Here is a 16,553-nt window from a genome sequence, read left to right on the forward strand (position 1 = left end):
TAAATTACTAACTTTTGATAGAAAATATTCATTTGCTTGTATATCACATAAAACTATTCCACATTACTTTTATAAGTCATATTTTCTTTCCTTTTTTGCTTGCAACAAAAATTCTACAATATTTATGCACTATCATATTTAATCGATTTAAAAAAAATTTTTTTTTTTTTTTTTGAATATACATAACATTAAGTAATTGCTTATCTGAGAAATAGCGTATGCGACCTAAAATTAAAATATTGATTCCGAATTTTTTTGTAAATTTCAGATATTCTTCATTTTATGTTGCTCCATAAAAAGTCCAGTAACCTTCAAATTTCAGCTAAGTTTCATGAAATAAGCTCCTAAAACTTTTTCATATGTGATTTTTTCTTAAAAAACACAGAAAGTTTTTGTTTTTTAAACATGCAACTAGAATTTTGACGAAATTTTCTTCAAAATATCTGATAATGAAATTAAAATGATAGATTGAAGGAAGTAAAATCGAGATCAAACCACATATACCATTAACTAATCATTTAAATAACCAGGAAGTAATCATTTCAATAACTGAATGTATGCATTTCAATAACTGAATCATTGATAAAATTATTTTTATATAAACTCGCAAATTATTGTAGTAAAACTTTTAAATTAATAAAGCTCTAAATTTCTCTGCTTAATTCATAGCTAACTTTTATCACAACCAAATGATATTACTCAAACAAATATCATACTTACATTTACTATGTCTTTCATCATTGATCGACTTACTTACACAAAATATTTGATAGCAACAATTTTTTTCTTTTTTTTTTCACATCAAATATTATTCACTTTCATTTCTAATTCATTTTTTTCATTCAAGCAATCTATTTGAAAGCTAATCATTACATCTAAATACATCGTTCCAAAAAATACAAAGAAAGTCAAATAATACTGATCAATATTTATGATCTAATTTATAAAAAGCAAAACAAATGAAATAGGCAATAAAATTGATAATGATGTATAACGAGAAATAATAGAATTTGAAAAAGTAATATTTGCTGTACGACAACAAAATTTTGAATTACCATTAAGCAATTGATCATGTCGTAATCGATCCCACGAACGATCAAAACGCAAGACAAGAAGTGCGGAACGTTGATTATCAAATTTTTTAGCATCATTCATTGTCCATAATCGGATGAATCGTTGTGCTGATGTTGATAGCATAGTATAAGTTCGACAACCGGTATATGCATTCATTCCAATTAAACTACATATTGGCTCCTAAATGTATTATTATACAATTTTAATTATTAAATTTCAATTATAAAATAATAATATTTTCATATTCAAATAATATTCATTATGATTCATTTAAGTAGATGAAGAGAAGAAGAGATAAAATATAGAATTCCTTGAGTTTAATTAAAAGATTTATGCAAAGTTTTAAACAATATAAAGTTTCTAGCAATTATTAGTTACTAGTTATAATTTATTAGTTACAATTTAAAGTAAGTTAATGTTTTTCTTTTCTTTCTTTTTTTATGTTTGTAATGTTTAAAAAATGAAACGAAATAAATTCCGATGCGGAAGACTTGGGAAAAATAGACAAATGGTAGAGCGTAAAGATATTTTGTTCTAATTTCTGACATAACAATTAAAAGTGATTAATGATTGAAGATTGGAAAAGAAAAAGAAAATCTTTCTAAAATGATTGCAAAACAATTTTATGTGGAAGTATGTATTTATAAGTGAAAATGTATAACAAAAAATGTTAAAATTGTTTAAATTAAGAAAATGAATAAATAAGAAACAAGAATGCTTGTTATTATCTTTTCAACAATATAAGAAAATTATTGTTATTATTATTATTTTATTATTATTATTATTATTGTTGTTGTTATTATTGTTATTGTTATTATTATTATTATTGTTATTATTATTATTATTATTATTATTATTATTATTATTATTATTATTATTATTATTATTATTATTATTATTATTATTATTATTATTATTATTATTATTATTATTATTATTATTATTATTATTATTATTATTATTATTATTATTATTATTATTATTATTATTATTATTATTATTATTATTATTATTATTATTATTATTATTATTATTATTATTATTATTATTATTATTATTGTATGGCCAAGTGCAAATAACTAATAATGTAAGTTGACGCTAAATGTCATCAGAATATTATTAGAAGGAAATATGGAGGAATAGAGAAAAAGAAAATTATAATTTTAATTGACGATTAAAAGATTATTAACTAAAACAAAATGACAAATCATTTGAATTTGAATATATTTCAAATAGTTGATAATTTTCAAAAAAATGAATAAGAAGTTAATTTTTAAGTTATCTTTCTAAATTTTGAAATTAATACTAGATTCTTTCAAATTCTTCAAATCTCAAAAATATTACTACTTTATCAGAGATTATAAAAGTTTTATTTATTATCTTTATTTGTTAAGTATAAAAAAGAAAACAAAAAATAATAATCTAATTTTTATAGCAATAATGATGTTACCTGCATGCATTGACAACTTTTCACAGTTCGATCAATTTTTAGTCTGCTATCCCAAAATCGAACATATCGTCCTTCACAGGTACCACGGCATGAGTATGGATTACAATCACCGGGACTATTCGTTTGACATTGTTCGGTATCTAATCCACGTGGCTGCGACTGTTGTAATGGGCCAGAACTGAACTGTGATGTGGCTGAAGCCAGAAGAAGTAAGCTAAGAAGTTCAAGCCAGATTGGTGATAGCACTAGAAGTGAAAGTAGACGAGGAGATGAAGAAATGGAACGATTGGGAGAATTATTGAAGCAGTGATGGAACAGCCGTGCAGTTACTACTGACTTCAACATGGCAAATGGCTAAGAGCCGAAAACTTGCAAACTTGATGTCACTCAATAAAACTACAAAGTAATACTTCTAGATCAATAAAATTAACGAGTAATACTTCTAGACAAATAAAATTACAATTAGTTCTAGATTAGTAGAGCTAAAGAGTAATACTTCTAGACTTATCAGGTCTCTTCATAACACTATAAGTATTATCATATCTGTATCAATTTTGCTAGTTAAAATTGATACAGATACACATTAGAATTGATAATCAAGTTAGAACTGATATCACATTTGTAGTACTATTTAAATTTAAATGTTGTATGATAACCAAACATAAACTTTTACTAAATTTATTATCTTTGATTTGTATTAGACAACATTACTGCAGGCATTGATTTTATGAATTTTAGCTTACTGTAGTTCATCATATATTTATACAAAGATTCAATTACCACAGAAAAGAAATGCAATAGTTAATCATGATATCATTCGAGAGTTATGAACAATTTCAAATCTCATCCACAGTTATAAACAGATGTAATGTAGTTAATTATTATCAACTAGAAACATTATATAAATTTTATACACTAATAAATATTAAATTGCAATGATGAAATATGAAAATCTGAATAATTCAAACGCCAAAACATTTAAGCTTATCAAATTTACTTCATCTCCCTTTTTTTTACTTTGAAGGATTAGCTATTACCAAACAAAAATCCCGATGCGAACGTATATTCCCAACATAATTAGCGAACTCCACCAGATTTTTCAAAATTGGCGCCTACTTTGTGTTTTTATAATTCTTCAAAACAAATAAACATAGCATCATTTCATCCTTCAATTCAGTAAATCATGGTTGAAAATGCTTAACAAAAAACTTCATGCATATATAAGTAGTTCAAAGCAAAAATCAAATAAATTTAAGCAGTACCCATAATAATATGAAGCTAAAAATAACTTTATAATTTAGTTCATCCATAATTATCCTGATATTGCCTATAAATTCGCTACAAATCATTCTTGCGAATTCAAAATCTCTTACTATCGAATATGATAACAATTTATTTGAAAATTCAATGGTACAGGCTCTAACCAAATTAATATTTGACGATGATTAATGGAAATAGATTGTGGAATTAGCTGTAAATAATCATATTCAAGATCTCCAATACTGATCGGTTCATCACTATAAACTTCTGTTCTATAATACTCCACGACTGGATTGTTATTCAACGTCCGAGCAGTCCGAATATGTGAGGAATATTCCTGAATTTAACAGCAAAATGATGCATAGAAATATAAGAAAAAGTGTCCAATAAAATATACAAAGAAATGTTATTAGCATCACTGAAGATTTATTTAGCAGTAGATTTTAATTAGAGAGAAATTACTAAATTATAACCGAGTTCGTTCCAACATTGTGCAAAATATGACCGTAGACTGAATGTATGAATTCCACGCTAAGACACCCTGTAGTGCTAACCTCAAATGGTCACTCACTTTATCTCACTCCTCGGGAATTTTTTAAAAGCTTTTTTAGGATTTCATAATATATAACCTAGATTTGCAGCCGTAAGCAGTCGCCTTCCAATTGAATTATCTAGTCGATCATCAACAAAAATATCATTTTGTACAGATGATATTTGACTGAGATGGCCGATAATATTTTCAGCAAATTCCATCGTTTCGGACTGAGTTTTGTTTGGCAGAATAACGGCCACTTTAAAAGGGATCAATGCATACAGCAAACGAAGAGCTTTTGTACTGGGTGACATTGAGTTAATTATAACTGCTATCAAAAGACCTGAAAATACCAATGTTTATTGACTATGTTATTCATCAGAGTTCCACAATTACGCCAGTATAAAGCAAAAACAGTTATTTCAAATACTGTAAATTACCAATGCCGATTCCGAAACAGTTCATTATCAGTGGTTGATCATTATGCTTGGCCCCAAATTTTTTAGTGAACAAATCCCCCAACTGAAATGTATGAGCTATTTCAATCGTTTCAACAATCGAAATATATTCCTTGCTACAACAACAAGGCTTTTCACCACGTTTCAAGAGATCATGATTCATACCTGAAATAGAAGAAAGGAAAATAATCTTTCACATCGAAAATGGTAAAGTTCAAGAAGCTATGCTACCCTGACTTCTGGAAAAAAGTTGTGAGAAGTACCACATAGTTTTAAAAAGTTACAAACACCTGTGAGTTACATTCCAGACCAATAAAAAGCTTTTCTTTTTTTGCAGCCAAGCACAGAAAAAACCGAATGAAATTTTGAGAAATCCAAGTGATCTCATACAGCTTTTTCAAGTGAAAATTTATTTATCTTTTTTAAAGAAGATAAATTTTAGCACTAATTTAAATTTTAATGAAACTAAAGATATAACAAAAAGTTACCTAAATTACATTTCGAACAGTAAGCAATACTATCGCGGCTTGTCTTACACGGTAAATGATATTCGTGTGACATGTCACCACCGATGTTTCCAGCATCGGCTCGAACAATATAAAAATTAATGTCGAGGCGATCATGAAATATTCGTTGATACGTCTGTAAAAAATACATCCGACCTGCATAGTAATTTGGAAAAAATGATACAAGAAATGCTTCAAATGAAGAAGACATCCAAATATAAAATTAGAACAATAATTTGTGAGATTAATTTGAGAAAAAACTGACACGGATTACTGATCACCTTGATAATAATTTACTCTTAATCCATTCTACAAAGCTGCTATAACATTCATTTATAAGCCTCAAATTTCATATAATAATAAATGCTTACTTTACTAACGATACTGTAAGTATCTGAAGCATTTTACTCTGTCAGATCAAAAGAATATAAATCGTTCATCAAAAATTCTCTACTGCGAAGAAATCCATGTCCAACAACTGTCTCATCACGAAATTTTGGCCCCATTTGATAAAGCATTAACGGATAAACAGCTTCTCTTAATTCACCTGGAATAAGAAATTTCATTAAAATTTTTATGTTTGTAAGGAAACTCCTTCACAAATAAAAAATGAAAGACAAAAAAGAGAATGTCATGGTCTACTGTTGTAAAGCACTTTGGCCGAACAATATTCCGCCCACTTAATTTCACCTTAAATCAATCTTAAATGAAATCCGCTCTTCATAGAATTCGACAAACAGTATGCCAATACACTAATTAATAAGGAAAACCTATCGTAGCAGTCCCGTTATTAAGAAGATAGAAGTACAAAACAAAATGTTTCTTAGTCACCAATACACTTTTAATTTGATTCCGACTATGCAATATGTAATTGTCAAAGTTTCCATAAAAATGATTAGCTGTCTTAAACAACACCAATTTGCATTGTCAGTATATGTATTTGATCACTATTATGAGCTATATTATGTGAGTAAAAATTAACGTTTTAAAGTACAAAAGTACTAAAATAAAAACTCAATGTCTTTGAAACCTGACATTTTGCAATATCTGATCATATTACTTGTTCGGCAACCAACTTTGTTACCATCTCTTCATGAGTTGGCTGAAGACAATAAACCTGATTCGTTTTGTCACTCAAATGAAACATTTCCGATTTGAAAGCGCTCCATCGACCAGCTTTTTGCCACATTTCTTTCGCACCCAGTATCGGCATACTAATTTTATAAGCACCGATAGCATTCAGTTCCGTTTCAATCACTTTTATTAATTTATCGATGATGCGCTGACCAAAAAAAAAAAAAAATCGATGATACGTTGACCAAAGTGGAAAGTTAAAGACTGTTAAATCCAATGAGTTTTTCAATTCCTATAAAAGTTTTGCCATAGAACATATAGATTCAAGCTAATCATCCTGACTTTGTTTTCCCTTGAAAAAAAACTGTAGACGACCAGCATCAAGTCCCTCGAATCATTGAAAGGGAAGTTTACTGTCCTCAGCATTATAACCATATCCATAACCGACTTCTTTTATTTCCGGGAAACTAACTCTACAACATGGCAAAGAAGCTTTCAAACTTTGTAATGCGTCTGTTTGTTGTGCTACGCATGGTAAAAAGTAAAAATGCGCTCGCTGTAATCCACGTATTCGTTTAATCCCTTTCATGAAATAATCACTGATGTAAGGATTTGCAGCAATTTCCTAAAACAAAATGACAACTCTTAAAAAAAAAAAACTATTCATTAACTCAACGGTGCATATTTTGAATTACAGCTCGGTTGTCTCTTTAGATTAAATTAAATATTAGAAATTTTAGGAAACTTTTGTATTGAAGAAACAAGATCAAAAACAAACAATGTTCCGTAAAGTTCGTGAAGGTCGTCCCGAGACAACATGTTCAATTGCTTTGTCGGTGAAGAAGTCACAAAAATTCAATTTCAACACTTCTATTTGTCGGCATTCATTGAAGTACTGAAAACCAGAATCAATAATAGCTGAATCAGTCCCATCGACCTGAATGAAAAATCCACGTAATTGTAAAATTACATTTTAATAGAAAACATTACAGGCTTCAATTTCATGAATTCGCTTTTTTTTTTTTTTTCATGAATTTTTAATTTGATAATATTTCCTGTAAAAAAACTACGACTGGAATAGAAATCATGATTTACAATGAAGATGAGTAAAACCTACACGATTCAGTTCCATATTTCGCTTGAGATAATCAATACAATTCGGATTTAGGTCATTTGCTAAAACATGATGAACACCATTCCTTATTACCGGTAAAACCAAAGGTCCAATACCAGCACAGCAATCATAAAAAATTGACCGCTTACCAATTTTTCGCACTATCCTCTTATGTTCTGTGCTTAATCTTGGGTTATAAAACACCTATAATCGATTTGAAAAAAAAAAAAATGTATTCTAGTCATTTTTGATGCAAATACTTGTATGAAATGATTAACAAAAAAGAAATAAAAGCAGTAACAAAAACTTTAACTTTCATTATGTAAAAAAAAAAAAGCTGGAAAATAACCCTAAAATCCAGCTGATAACGTAGTTTAACGTAGTTTTTCTTCATGCACCTCAGTCTTATAATTTTCCTCACCAGCAAGCAAATCAAGTTCAAATGTACGATATTTATGTCCAAATTGCATCCAAATTATTAACAACTGTCCTGCAAAGGCAAGAATATTTGAGAGAAAAATTGCTTTTTCAAGTTAGAAAACAAATGAAAACAAATATGGAAAATCCAGAGATATGTATGATATCTTAATTTTGAAAATCTCATAATTTGAATATATCAAAGCCATCCAGTTATCTATCTGTCATGATACAAACTGATATTCTGGACTTCCAGCGTTGAATAAAATAAAAACACGTACTTACAACTGCTGATTTTGTCGAGAAGTATTTTCCCAATAGCTTTTTTATAAAAAAGTAGCTCTTCTCGCAAATTCACATGGACAATATGACCGATTTGAGAGAAACCGCTGAAGATTACAGCAATTATTTTCTAGATTTTAAGGATAATTTAATTTTAGGAAGTTTTTAAATATAATATGAAATTTCAATTAAACAAATTGCTACTAAATAATCAGCATACCCGAATTCGAGTCCTTCCGGTAAAATTGCAGTAATACATGATTTTACAGACCAGTCGTCATAATTCAAGGTTATATTGTAAGAATCAAACTTGGCTGTAAGACCCGTCAAGTTTTCTATAGTGTTCAAAACAACATTTCTTGTATTTTCATCCATCTTTTCGGGATTAAATACAATAGCTTTTTCGCTTTGTCTTGGAATATTTATGACAGGCTGAAATTCTAAAGAATTCAGACCAAATTCCTGACAATCACAGAATATGTAATGAATTACCACATAATCCAAATTGACTGACTTAAACGAGATCCACTTTTATAGTCATGGATGTCAAGTGTTGCAAATTTCAAATGTCACCAATCTCGAAACAAATTATTATACAAGTACCTTAATTTTATTCTACCGTTCTATCTGCTATTTCCTTACACCCAATTAGATGACCGATAACCTTCGGCGGTACAATTACGACCGGTAAAGTGATTTCTTTGCTGAAACAGACAAGAAACTGTAATAAACAGAACCTGGCCTTTATTAAATATTCTATTCCGCAGTGAGAAAATCAGCAAGAAATTCCATATCCATAATTCTTAATAATATAAGTCTTATAAAAAACTGACCAAACTTACTTCTGAACTTGTTATTTTAAATACTTGCTTTTTCAAACTTCTAATAAATTAAATACTTCAGTATTTTTTGCAGAAAATATACTTTATAAATCTGACAAGAATTTGGTGGATCTTGATACTAACGAAGCTTTCTCATTTAGACTATCAAAATAATAGAATAATTTTCAACACGTGACATGTAAGATGATTAAACCAATTCGAGTTTCAGCAGTGATAGGAAATACCTTATCTGTTACTATAAATACAAAGAAATCATCTCGTAACGCACTTCACAAAATATTTAAGAATGAAATGAACCTCAAACTACATTCATTATAAAACTTTCACCAACTTGAATAACTTTTTTTCATTGTCCGTAAGAATAGCAATTCCTCGAACTTTACTGGAAATAGTAAACATCGAAGATAATTTCTTCATATGGAATCTTTCCCAAAAAAATCTTGATTATGGACGGGAAGTATGCTTCAGTTAATGATAGTAATTCAAGATCATAATATATCCAAGCCAGTACATAAAATAAATCTGCAAATTTAATTGTATTTGTATTTTTGCACCCACAAAATCGACGATCTCTCACGCACTTATCACCCTTCCAATCGATCGTTTTTTTTTCTTGTTAGTTATCGTTTTCAAATGACGATCCTTCTGACAAAATTCACAATCAATTACAAAGAACAAAACTTGAAGTACTGCTTAGGTATTAAACATATGACCCTTAACTTTTTCGTTGTTATCAGTAATGCCAAATAAGCTAACAATGATAAATAAATATTGCTAAAGTTGACACAAATATTGGAAATGCAAAAAAAACGAGAAGAAAAAAGTTTGCATTGTGTGACGCAAAATAAATATTTGGTTGAATGAAAGAAAAAAATAAATATTTGGATATTTGGATGAAAGAAAAAAAGAAGCTTTACTGTAGTGAAACAATAAATTAAACATAGCAAAAATGCAATAACTATCTTCAGTTTTCAATTCCTCACCGATTTCGAAACGGAAATACAATGTTAGTTACAACTTCAAGAAGAAAAATGCATAACTACAAAAATGGGAACAATTTTATAGCTTTGCAATAAATCTTGATACTTCAAAATTTAGTATTAAAATAAAATGAGTAAAACGACTCTGTACAATGTAATATCAATAAAGACAGGATATTTAATCTTTCAAGCGCTATTTTTTCTCAAAACTGTTAATATCTGCTTTTATAGACTGAACATCCAAATATATAATTATCAGTAGAACGAATGTTCAGTACTGATAGACATAAATCTCAAAGAAATTTTTCTCTCTTAGATAATCTCTTTTTTTTCCAACTTAAAATCAATACACAAGATAGAAGCTATAATAACATCACCAAATATATACATAAATTTATTTACAGAATTGTAATAATTGTGAATAGTCCAATTCAAAGACAAACTCGTCAGATACCGCAAAACAAACTATGAACATGAAATGCTTTAAAACCCGTGACGTCATCGAATCGTGTTCAACGCTTCTCACAATTGATTTCAGCTGAAAGTGAATCTAAAAACAATTAAAGTTAAAAGGCCAGAGTTTATCTCATTTTTCTACTAAAATGAATGGCACCGAATGAATAAACTGCAGTTATAACTCAAAAAATTATTCATAAAAAAAAAAAAAAAAAAAAAGAATCTGTGAAAAGAACGGTATTTGCTTTAAAAAAAACCACTATAATAGCCAACCTAAAGTTCATTTATCGAACAACAAGTGCAAGACAAGAATTTCTTTTCTGTTCAACAATTCACTTCCTGAACAATGCTTATATAATCTAATAACTGTGTTTATATATGAATAGTTCCAACAAATGTCAACAAAAAATAACCCATCTCTCTATTTAAAAATACTTTCATTTTACCTACATTTTAATAAAACATAAAGTTTACGCATTAACCTTAATAATATGGTTGCCAGTTAGATCCATCCGCAGGTAATAAATTTCCCGTAATCAGAAGAAATATATCAACAATCCACCACAATCCTAAACCACCAAGCGTCATCAATTTACCAACTGCTATAGCTGAATAACCAAGGCAGAAACGATCTACCGCTAAAATCCCCAGAAATAGTGAATATAATAGTGTTGACAGAAAGTAATGACCCGTGTATCTGCAAATGCATACAAATGAATCATCGATGATAATGAAAAGTGTTCGAACTAGCAAAATTTGAAAACTAAAATTAAAATTAACATTACAATAAATAACAAACCAATATTTTCATAAATATATCGTTCTCAAGAAAGAATTTAAAAAATTTTTTTGCGAGAAAACTAAGGCAAAATAATGACCAAAAAAGGACATGAATTAGCTACCTTCGAAAATATGAAGTAAGATAAGGCATACTTAATGCAGGGTACTTGTCTCAAGAATGTCCGTGGACCACGACATTCAATGCATGGCAAAACTCGGCAAGTTACATTTGTTCGCTCCACGTTTTCGTAACGTGTGCCACCCCATGTAACGCATGCACCATCTACCTGAAAAATCTAATATTGAAAATGAATTGTACGTAATAAACATTAAATTTTCGGGAAAATTTTGCAAAACTGAAAAACATACTTTTGTATTATTAGCTCCAGGAATGGATGATACATCCACCGGCGCATCACAATCAACCCATCTACAAAAGAATGTTATTTCATAATATCTATTGCTACTTCAATAATAGTAATCAATTTCCAAAATCAAAATTCTTCTTCGCCTTTCACAAATAATAGCCCACAATTAATCTAACTTTCATAGTGCATAGATAAACCTTTTACTCTACTATGACTTATATACAACAAACCTTTCGTCAAGAAAACTACATGGTACTAATGGACCAGTCGGATTCAAATCGAAACCTTCTAATTCGCAAACACCAAAACCATCATTGTCTGGTAGAAGTGGTGTTGAAATAACAGCAGCAATAACAATATTTCCATGTTTCTGTCCTTTAGGAACTGAAACCGGATTTGTCTGGATTCCAGAAATAGGCAATATACTGGTCAGTAATGTCATCAGAGCCCTACCCAAATGCATCTAAAATTTTACCATTCAATACTAATCATATACTAATACTAATCAAAAAAAAAAAAGTCACATAATTGCGCAGCAAAACAGAAAACATAAATGCATGAACAAGCAAAATAAAACAAATCAGAAAAAGCACTTTGGTTATCGTTACTTTATGAATACATCAAACTTACATTTATTTAAAATGCCATAAGATTTCTGTGATTCAAAAATAAATATGTTTATTTAAGATCAATACCTAATCAAATAAGTTTGAACAAATCAATAACTTGGATGAAATGAATAAATTACGACTTGATTAAATGCTACTACTTGATAAAAGGTAAATTTTAAGATTCTAGAGCATTTTTAATCTTATATCACTATTCCGATAATATCAGATATACATTCCAATAACATACTCTCGAAAAAAATTTGTTTGTAAAAAACAGCACCGAAGAAAACGTTTAGCAGAAAAATTGCAAGTGAAAAAAAGAAAGAAATAAAAAAGTTACAAAATCCTCTATTATCTACAGACTATTTCAAGAAAGAGCGGAAAATGATAATAATCTGCACTCATGAAGATAATATTATGCAACATATCATCACAAGAAATAGGGAGAAAGAAAGACGGATGATTCACACAAAAAACAAAATTGGAAACCAATTCTAAGAAAAATATCATGAAATAAGGATCTTTTTATAGTTATTTTTGCGACTTTGCTTCATCACAAACTTTCTCGACTCTCTTCTTAACAAAATTCACCAGCGACTGAAAAACCTCACAACTTTTCAAATCTTCGGGTAAATCCTTTCTTCCGGACATATAATAGTATAAATCCCATTCCATATATTCACCATTAATAATTTCATCGTAACGCATTAACTGCTGTATGCTCATTTTTTGCAACATTTGATTTGCAAATTCACCCAACAATATATCATTTTCCAGAATACCACGCTTCTTACTTTGATACAATAAACGAGACCGTTTTGTTTCTATATTTTCATTCTCTAATCGCAATTCCGGATTGTAATCATGTGCTGTTTGAGCGATCTTTATAGAAGATTGATCCGAAAATTGAGCCACAGCATTTGAGAACCATTTCTGTGTTCGAAAAAGCTGTCGAACAGTACCAAACAGAACCATTTAATTTGCAGTTATTACTAACTTCTAATAAATTCGCTCAACGCGCTGTATCCTACAAGTATATGTTAGAAAGTAATAAATATCTTGCAAAAATATTTTGAGGAAAAGGATAAGGTCACCGAATCATTAAAAAAAATTCACATGATCCAGGAAATTACTTTAGTTACTTCATTTCTAGATTCATTTTTTGGATTTCATTTCTAGATTTGTTATTTCTAGATTCACAGAAACAATTTCTTATAGTAATTATAAAATATGGACAGAGAAACGACTTCTATGTTAAACATAATTATTATAAATGTATCGATATACATACATCCTTAAAGCAAAAAACGAAATCAGACTGAAAGATTTTTATTACAAAAATAATGGTAATCAATTTCTTTAGTTTGAATTGCATATCACATTTTGAGTTTAGGATTTGCAGATTCATTCAATCATATTCATAGCAGAACCTCAAAATGAGCATGATAAAGTGAAGTATGGCACAGACATAAAATGTTAAGTTGACTTATTCATCTATGACAAAAATAATTATTTCTCTTTTTTCAGTAAAATATTTATATGCAAAAATTTCTGGAGATGTTTTCAATATTTATGAAACAAAACCTTGAATGAACAAAACTGTCGTCAACTACTATCACTTAGTATTACCTCCTAAATGAAAATTAATATTATCTTGATGATAACAACCAGCAATGTTAAAACAATGTCAAACAAAAACAAAGAAAAAAATACAATGAGGCAAATGAAGCAATAATAAAGCACAATAACAAGAAAAAAATTTCCACTGAATTATTTTTTGACAATTTGTACTACATCTTCGTGGTGAAGCTTATGGTGAATGCCCACTCGTTGAGGTGAAAACTTCGCGCTAGTACCCCAAACAATTGCATAACGAAATGATGCAGAAAGATTACGATGTAAGGCATGGCAAGCATGTTCAATTGTTGCTCCACGTCGTAGTATTAAGCCATCGCGTGGTCCTAAAATATATTTAATTGCAAACTTTTGATCATCCATTGATTGTAAGAAAGAAATTTTAATAATTTATTTAAAAATTTATACATATCAACAAAAGGCATATATTAAGAGAAGCGAAAGAATATTTTAGCAGAAGATAAAGTTTCTCAGTTCATGACACAACTTGAAAGCACAACCTAAGTCAGGTGCATTTCCAGGCTTTTTGGTATATATCCTGATAAGTGCCAAATATTCCCAAATTTTTTCGACCATGTAATCCATATTTAGTTTCATTTCGCAACTAATAACAATTGAATGTTCGAGACGAGCTAACCTGTAAAGCAGAAATGGAAGTTTTCATTAACACAAGTTTCATTCTTAATATTCTACTAGAATATTAAAAAGTTTTCTTTTGTACATAGAGAACTGAAATCTGAATACCAACACGGAAACTTCGATTTTGTTCTTCTTCACATATTTTTAATCAACTTTAGATAGAATCAGAAATTGCTTCTAATTAAAACTCAAATAATAGAAATTTTGTTACCTATCCACTTCCTCCATGCTTATTTGGTCGATCTTGTTATATACATAAAGACATGGAAGATAAACACGATTTCCTTGTATAACGTCAATCAATTCATCCACTCTGAGAAAATGAACACTACTATTAATTTTTAATTCTTTGCTCAATAAGTATCACCTTTATTAACTTTGGAAATTTTCATTTTGAGCACTACAATCGTACTTGGTTGAATCTCAGACGCACAGATATTAACTGTGCTTTTTTTTTTTTTTTAAATTATAATAAATTAATAACAGTGAAGCAACAGTTAAATGAACAAAGAAAAATAAAGTTATAGTTCAAGTTCTTTGAAGTTATGACTGATCAAAAAGTAAGAGCATAAAAATCCTTGACCGAAAATATATGATGTTTATTGAAATTATGATTTTTAATCCTATTCGATACTTGTATTTCTCAACAAAGTGAAATTAAAACTTACGTGCAGTCAGCTCTGAAAACGACGTCAGCATTGAAAATTTTATACTCGTGTAATACAGTCATTACTAGCTTCTCATTACAATGTGTTAGTGGAACCATATGCGTAAATTTCACTCCACCAATTTTCTTTTGTTTGAAATAAATTAATGGCGGCTTTTTGTTTAGGCGAATACCCATTGATTCCAGTTCTTTTGAAAGAAGAGCTTTCTGCAGTATTGAGAGGATTGAACAAAATATTAGTTTCTCAGCATTTAATTTCGAAAACTTATTTTACTTATATAACTTCCAATACCTTTCTAACGGTAGAAAGATTGCCAAAAGGAACTTTTGATCGCTAGTCACAAAATAAGGTTAAATATTACAAATTATTATCGCTAATGAGCTGAGTTCTTCTAATAAATAATATTAACATTCCAAGTGCAGATATCTTCACTATGCACCATAAGATGCTTCTTCATTGTTTGTCATCAGTAACACATTTCTTCTACGAAATATTTTTATAACAGAGATTTATGGTATTATAGAGTACATCTAACCTGCATTTCACCTTTTGCGGCATCCAGCATCATCAAAATAATATCAGCTGTTCTTGCCACTGCTATAACTTGTCTTCCTCGACCTATAAGATTAATAGTAGAGCAATTTGCTTAAAATTCTTAGAGTAATCCACTCAAATTCTTTCATCTTATGTCATTTAAATTCGTTCAGTGATAAATCCTTATTTAAATTTTTGTTATACAAAAGCAAGAAATTTAAAAAGACAAAAAGAAAAACACCTTACCTTTACCCTGTGCTGCTCCTTCAATAATACCGGGTAAATCAAGCAACTGTATATTGGCTCCCTCATACTCGATGACACCAGGTATACATGTAAGTGTGGTAAACTCATAAGAAGCTGCAACACTTTCTGTTGTTGTAAGTGATGACAACAATGTCGATTTACCTACTGAAGGAAAACCAACCTGAAATTAAAACTATGCTTAGAACCACTTACTTTTCTTGATGGTTTCCTGATGAATCAGAAATCCGAAAGTAGTGCAGGGAAGAATGCTACCCATTATTTTATCCTGATAGACTATAACTTCAATTAAGCCCCCCCCCCCCAAAAAAAAAGAAAACTTTTAAATTTGTTTGAAACTCATTATCATTTCAAGAGAATCAGAAATCTGTGAGTAATTAATTAACCATTGCAACTCGAGCATCACCACTTTTCATCACATCGAAACCATCACCCTTACTGGTACCACCCTTTGTTGTTGGTTCCAATAACTGCTGTCTATACTTTGCTAATTTTGCTTTCAGAAGACCCAAGTGATATTCGGTGGCCTTGTTCTTTTGTGTCCTGCTAATTTCACGCTCAATTTCTTGGATCTTTTCAACAATACCCATTTCTAACACCTAAAGAACA

General features: G+C 29.4%; 5 protein-coding genes across 8 annotated transcripts; all 5 read right to left on the reverse strand.

Moving 5' to 3' along the window:
• Positions 1 to 936: 936 nt before the first annotated feature.
• Positions 937 to 2,878, reverse strand: Bm7220 (Met-10 like-protein; the record flags this gene model as incomplete). Its single annotated transcript, XM_001902175.2, has 2 exons — positions 937 to 1,254; positions 2,525 to 2,878. Coding segments are annotated over 2 exons (672 nt in total), but the record flags the coding sequence as incomplete, so codon positions are not given.
• A 3,870-nt stretch (positions 2,879 to 6,748) lies between these two features.
• Bm13389 lies at positions 6,749 to 7,862 on the reverse strand (the record flags this gene model as incomplete). Of its 2 annotated transcripts, none has more annotated exons than XM_043076500.1 (4): positions 6,749 to 6,979; positions 7,133 to 7,249; positions 7,472 to 7,672; positions 7,818 to 7,862. In XM_043076500.1, 4 exons carry the CDS (start codon positions 7,860 to 7,862, stop codon positions 6,749 to 6,751), a joined length of 594 nt encoding a protein of 197 aa, XP_042932434.1. The 2 variants fall into 2 exon arrangements, with proteins under 2 accessions (XP_042932434.1, XP_042932435.1); XM_043076501.1 differs by having other exon boundaries at positions 7,133 to 7,291.
• A 59-nt stretch (positions 7,863 to 7,921) lies between these two features.
• Positions 7,922 to 9,426, reverse strand: Bm13390 (Met-10 like-protein; the record flags this gene model as incomplete). Its single annotated transcript, XM_043076502.1, has 5 exons — positions 7,922 to 7,958; positions 8,167 to 8,274; positions 8,388 to 8,599; positions 8,787 to 8,871; positions 9,341 to 9,426. The coding sequence occupies 5 exons, from the start codon at positions 9,424 to 9,426 to the stop codon at positions 7,922 to 7,924; spliced, it is 528 nt and encodes a 175-aa protein (XP_042932436.1).
• A 1,502-nt stretch (positions 9,427 to 10,928) lies between these two features.
• Positions 10,929 to 13,179, reverse strand: Bm1922 (the record flags this gene model as incomplete). 2 transcript variants are annotated; one of them, XM_001902173.1, is made up of 5 exons in its annotated part: positions 10,929 to 11,142; positions 11,379 to 11,512; positions 11,595 to 11,655; positions 11,824 to 12,056; positions 12,811 to 13,179. In XM_001902173.1, the coding sequence occupies 5 exons, from the start codon at positions 13,177 to 13,179 to the stop codon at positions 10,929 to 10,931; spliced, it is 1,011 nt and encodes a 336-aa protein (XP_001902208.1). The 2 variants fall into 2 exon arrangements, with proteins under 2 accessions (XP_001902208.1, XP_042932437.1); XM_043076503.1 differs by lacking the exon at positions 12,811 to 13,179.
• A 795-nt stretch (positions 13,180 to 13,974) lies between these two features.
• Bm1919 (putative GTP-binding protein C02F5.3 in chromosome III, putative) lies at positions 13,975 to 16,534 on the reverse strand (the record flags this gene model as incomplete). Of its 2 annotated transcripts, none has more annotated exons than XM_001902172.1 (7): positions 13,975 to 14,165; positions 14,340 to 14,476; positions 14,690 to 14,791; positions 15,147 to 15,352; positions 15,682 to 15,764; positions 15,927 to 16,107; positions 16,331 to 16,534. In XM_001902172.1, 7 exons carry the CDS (start codon positions 16,532 to 16,534, stop codon positions 13,975 to 13,977), a joined length of 1,104 nt encoding a protein of 367 aa, XP_001902207.1. The 2 variants fall into 2 exon arrangements, with proteins under 2 accessions (XP_001902207.1, XP_042932438.1); XM_043076504.1 differs by having other exon boundaries at positions 16,331 to 16,360.
• Between the last annotated feature and the right edge of the window lie 19 nt (positions 16,535 to 16,553).

The sequence above is a fragment of the Brugia malayi genome (assembly GCF_000002995.4).
Source record: "Brugia malayi strain FR3 genome assembly, contig: Bm_v4_Chr1_scaffold_001, whole genome shotgun sequence".
NCBI classification, from domain to species: Eukaryota; Metazoa; Nematoda; class Chromadorea; order Rhabditida; family Onchocercidae; genus Brugia; species Brugia malayi.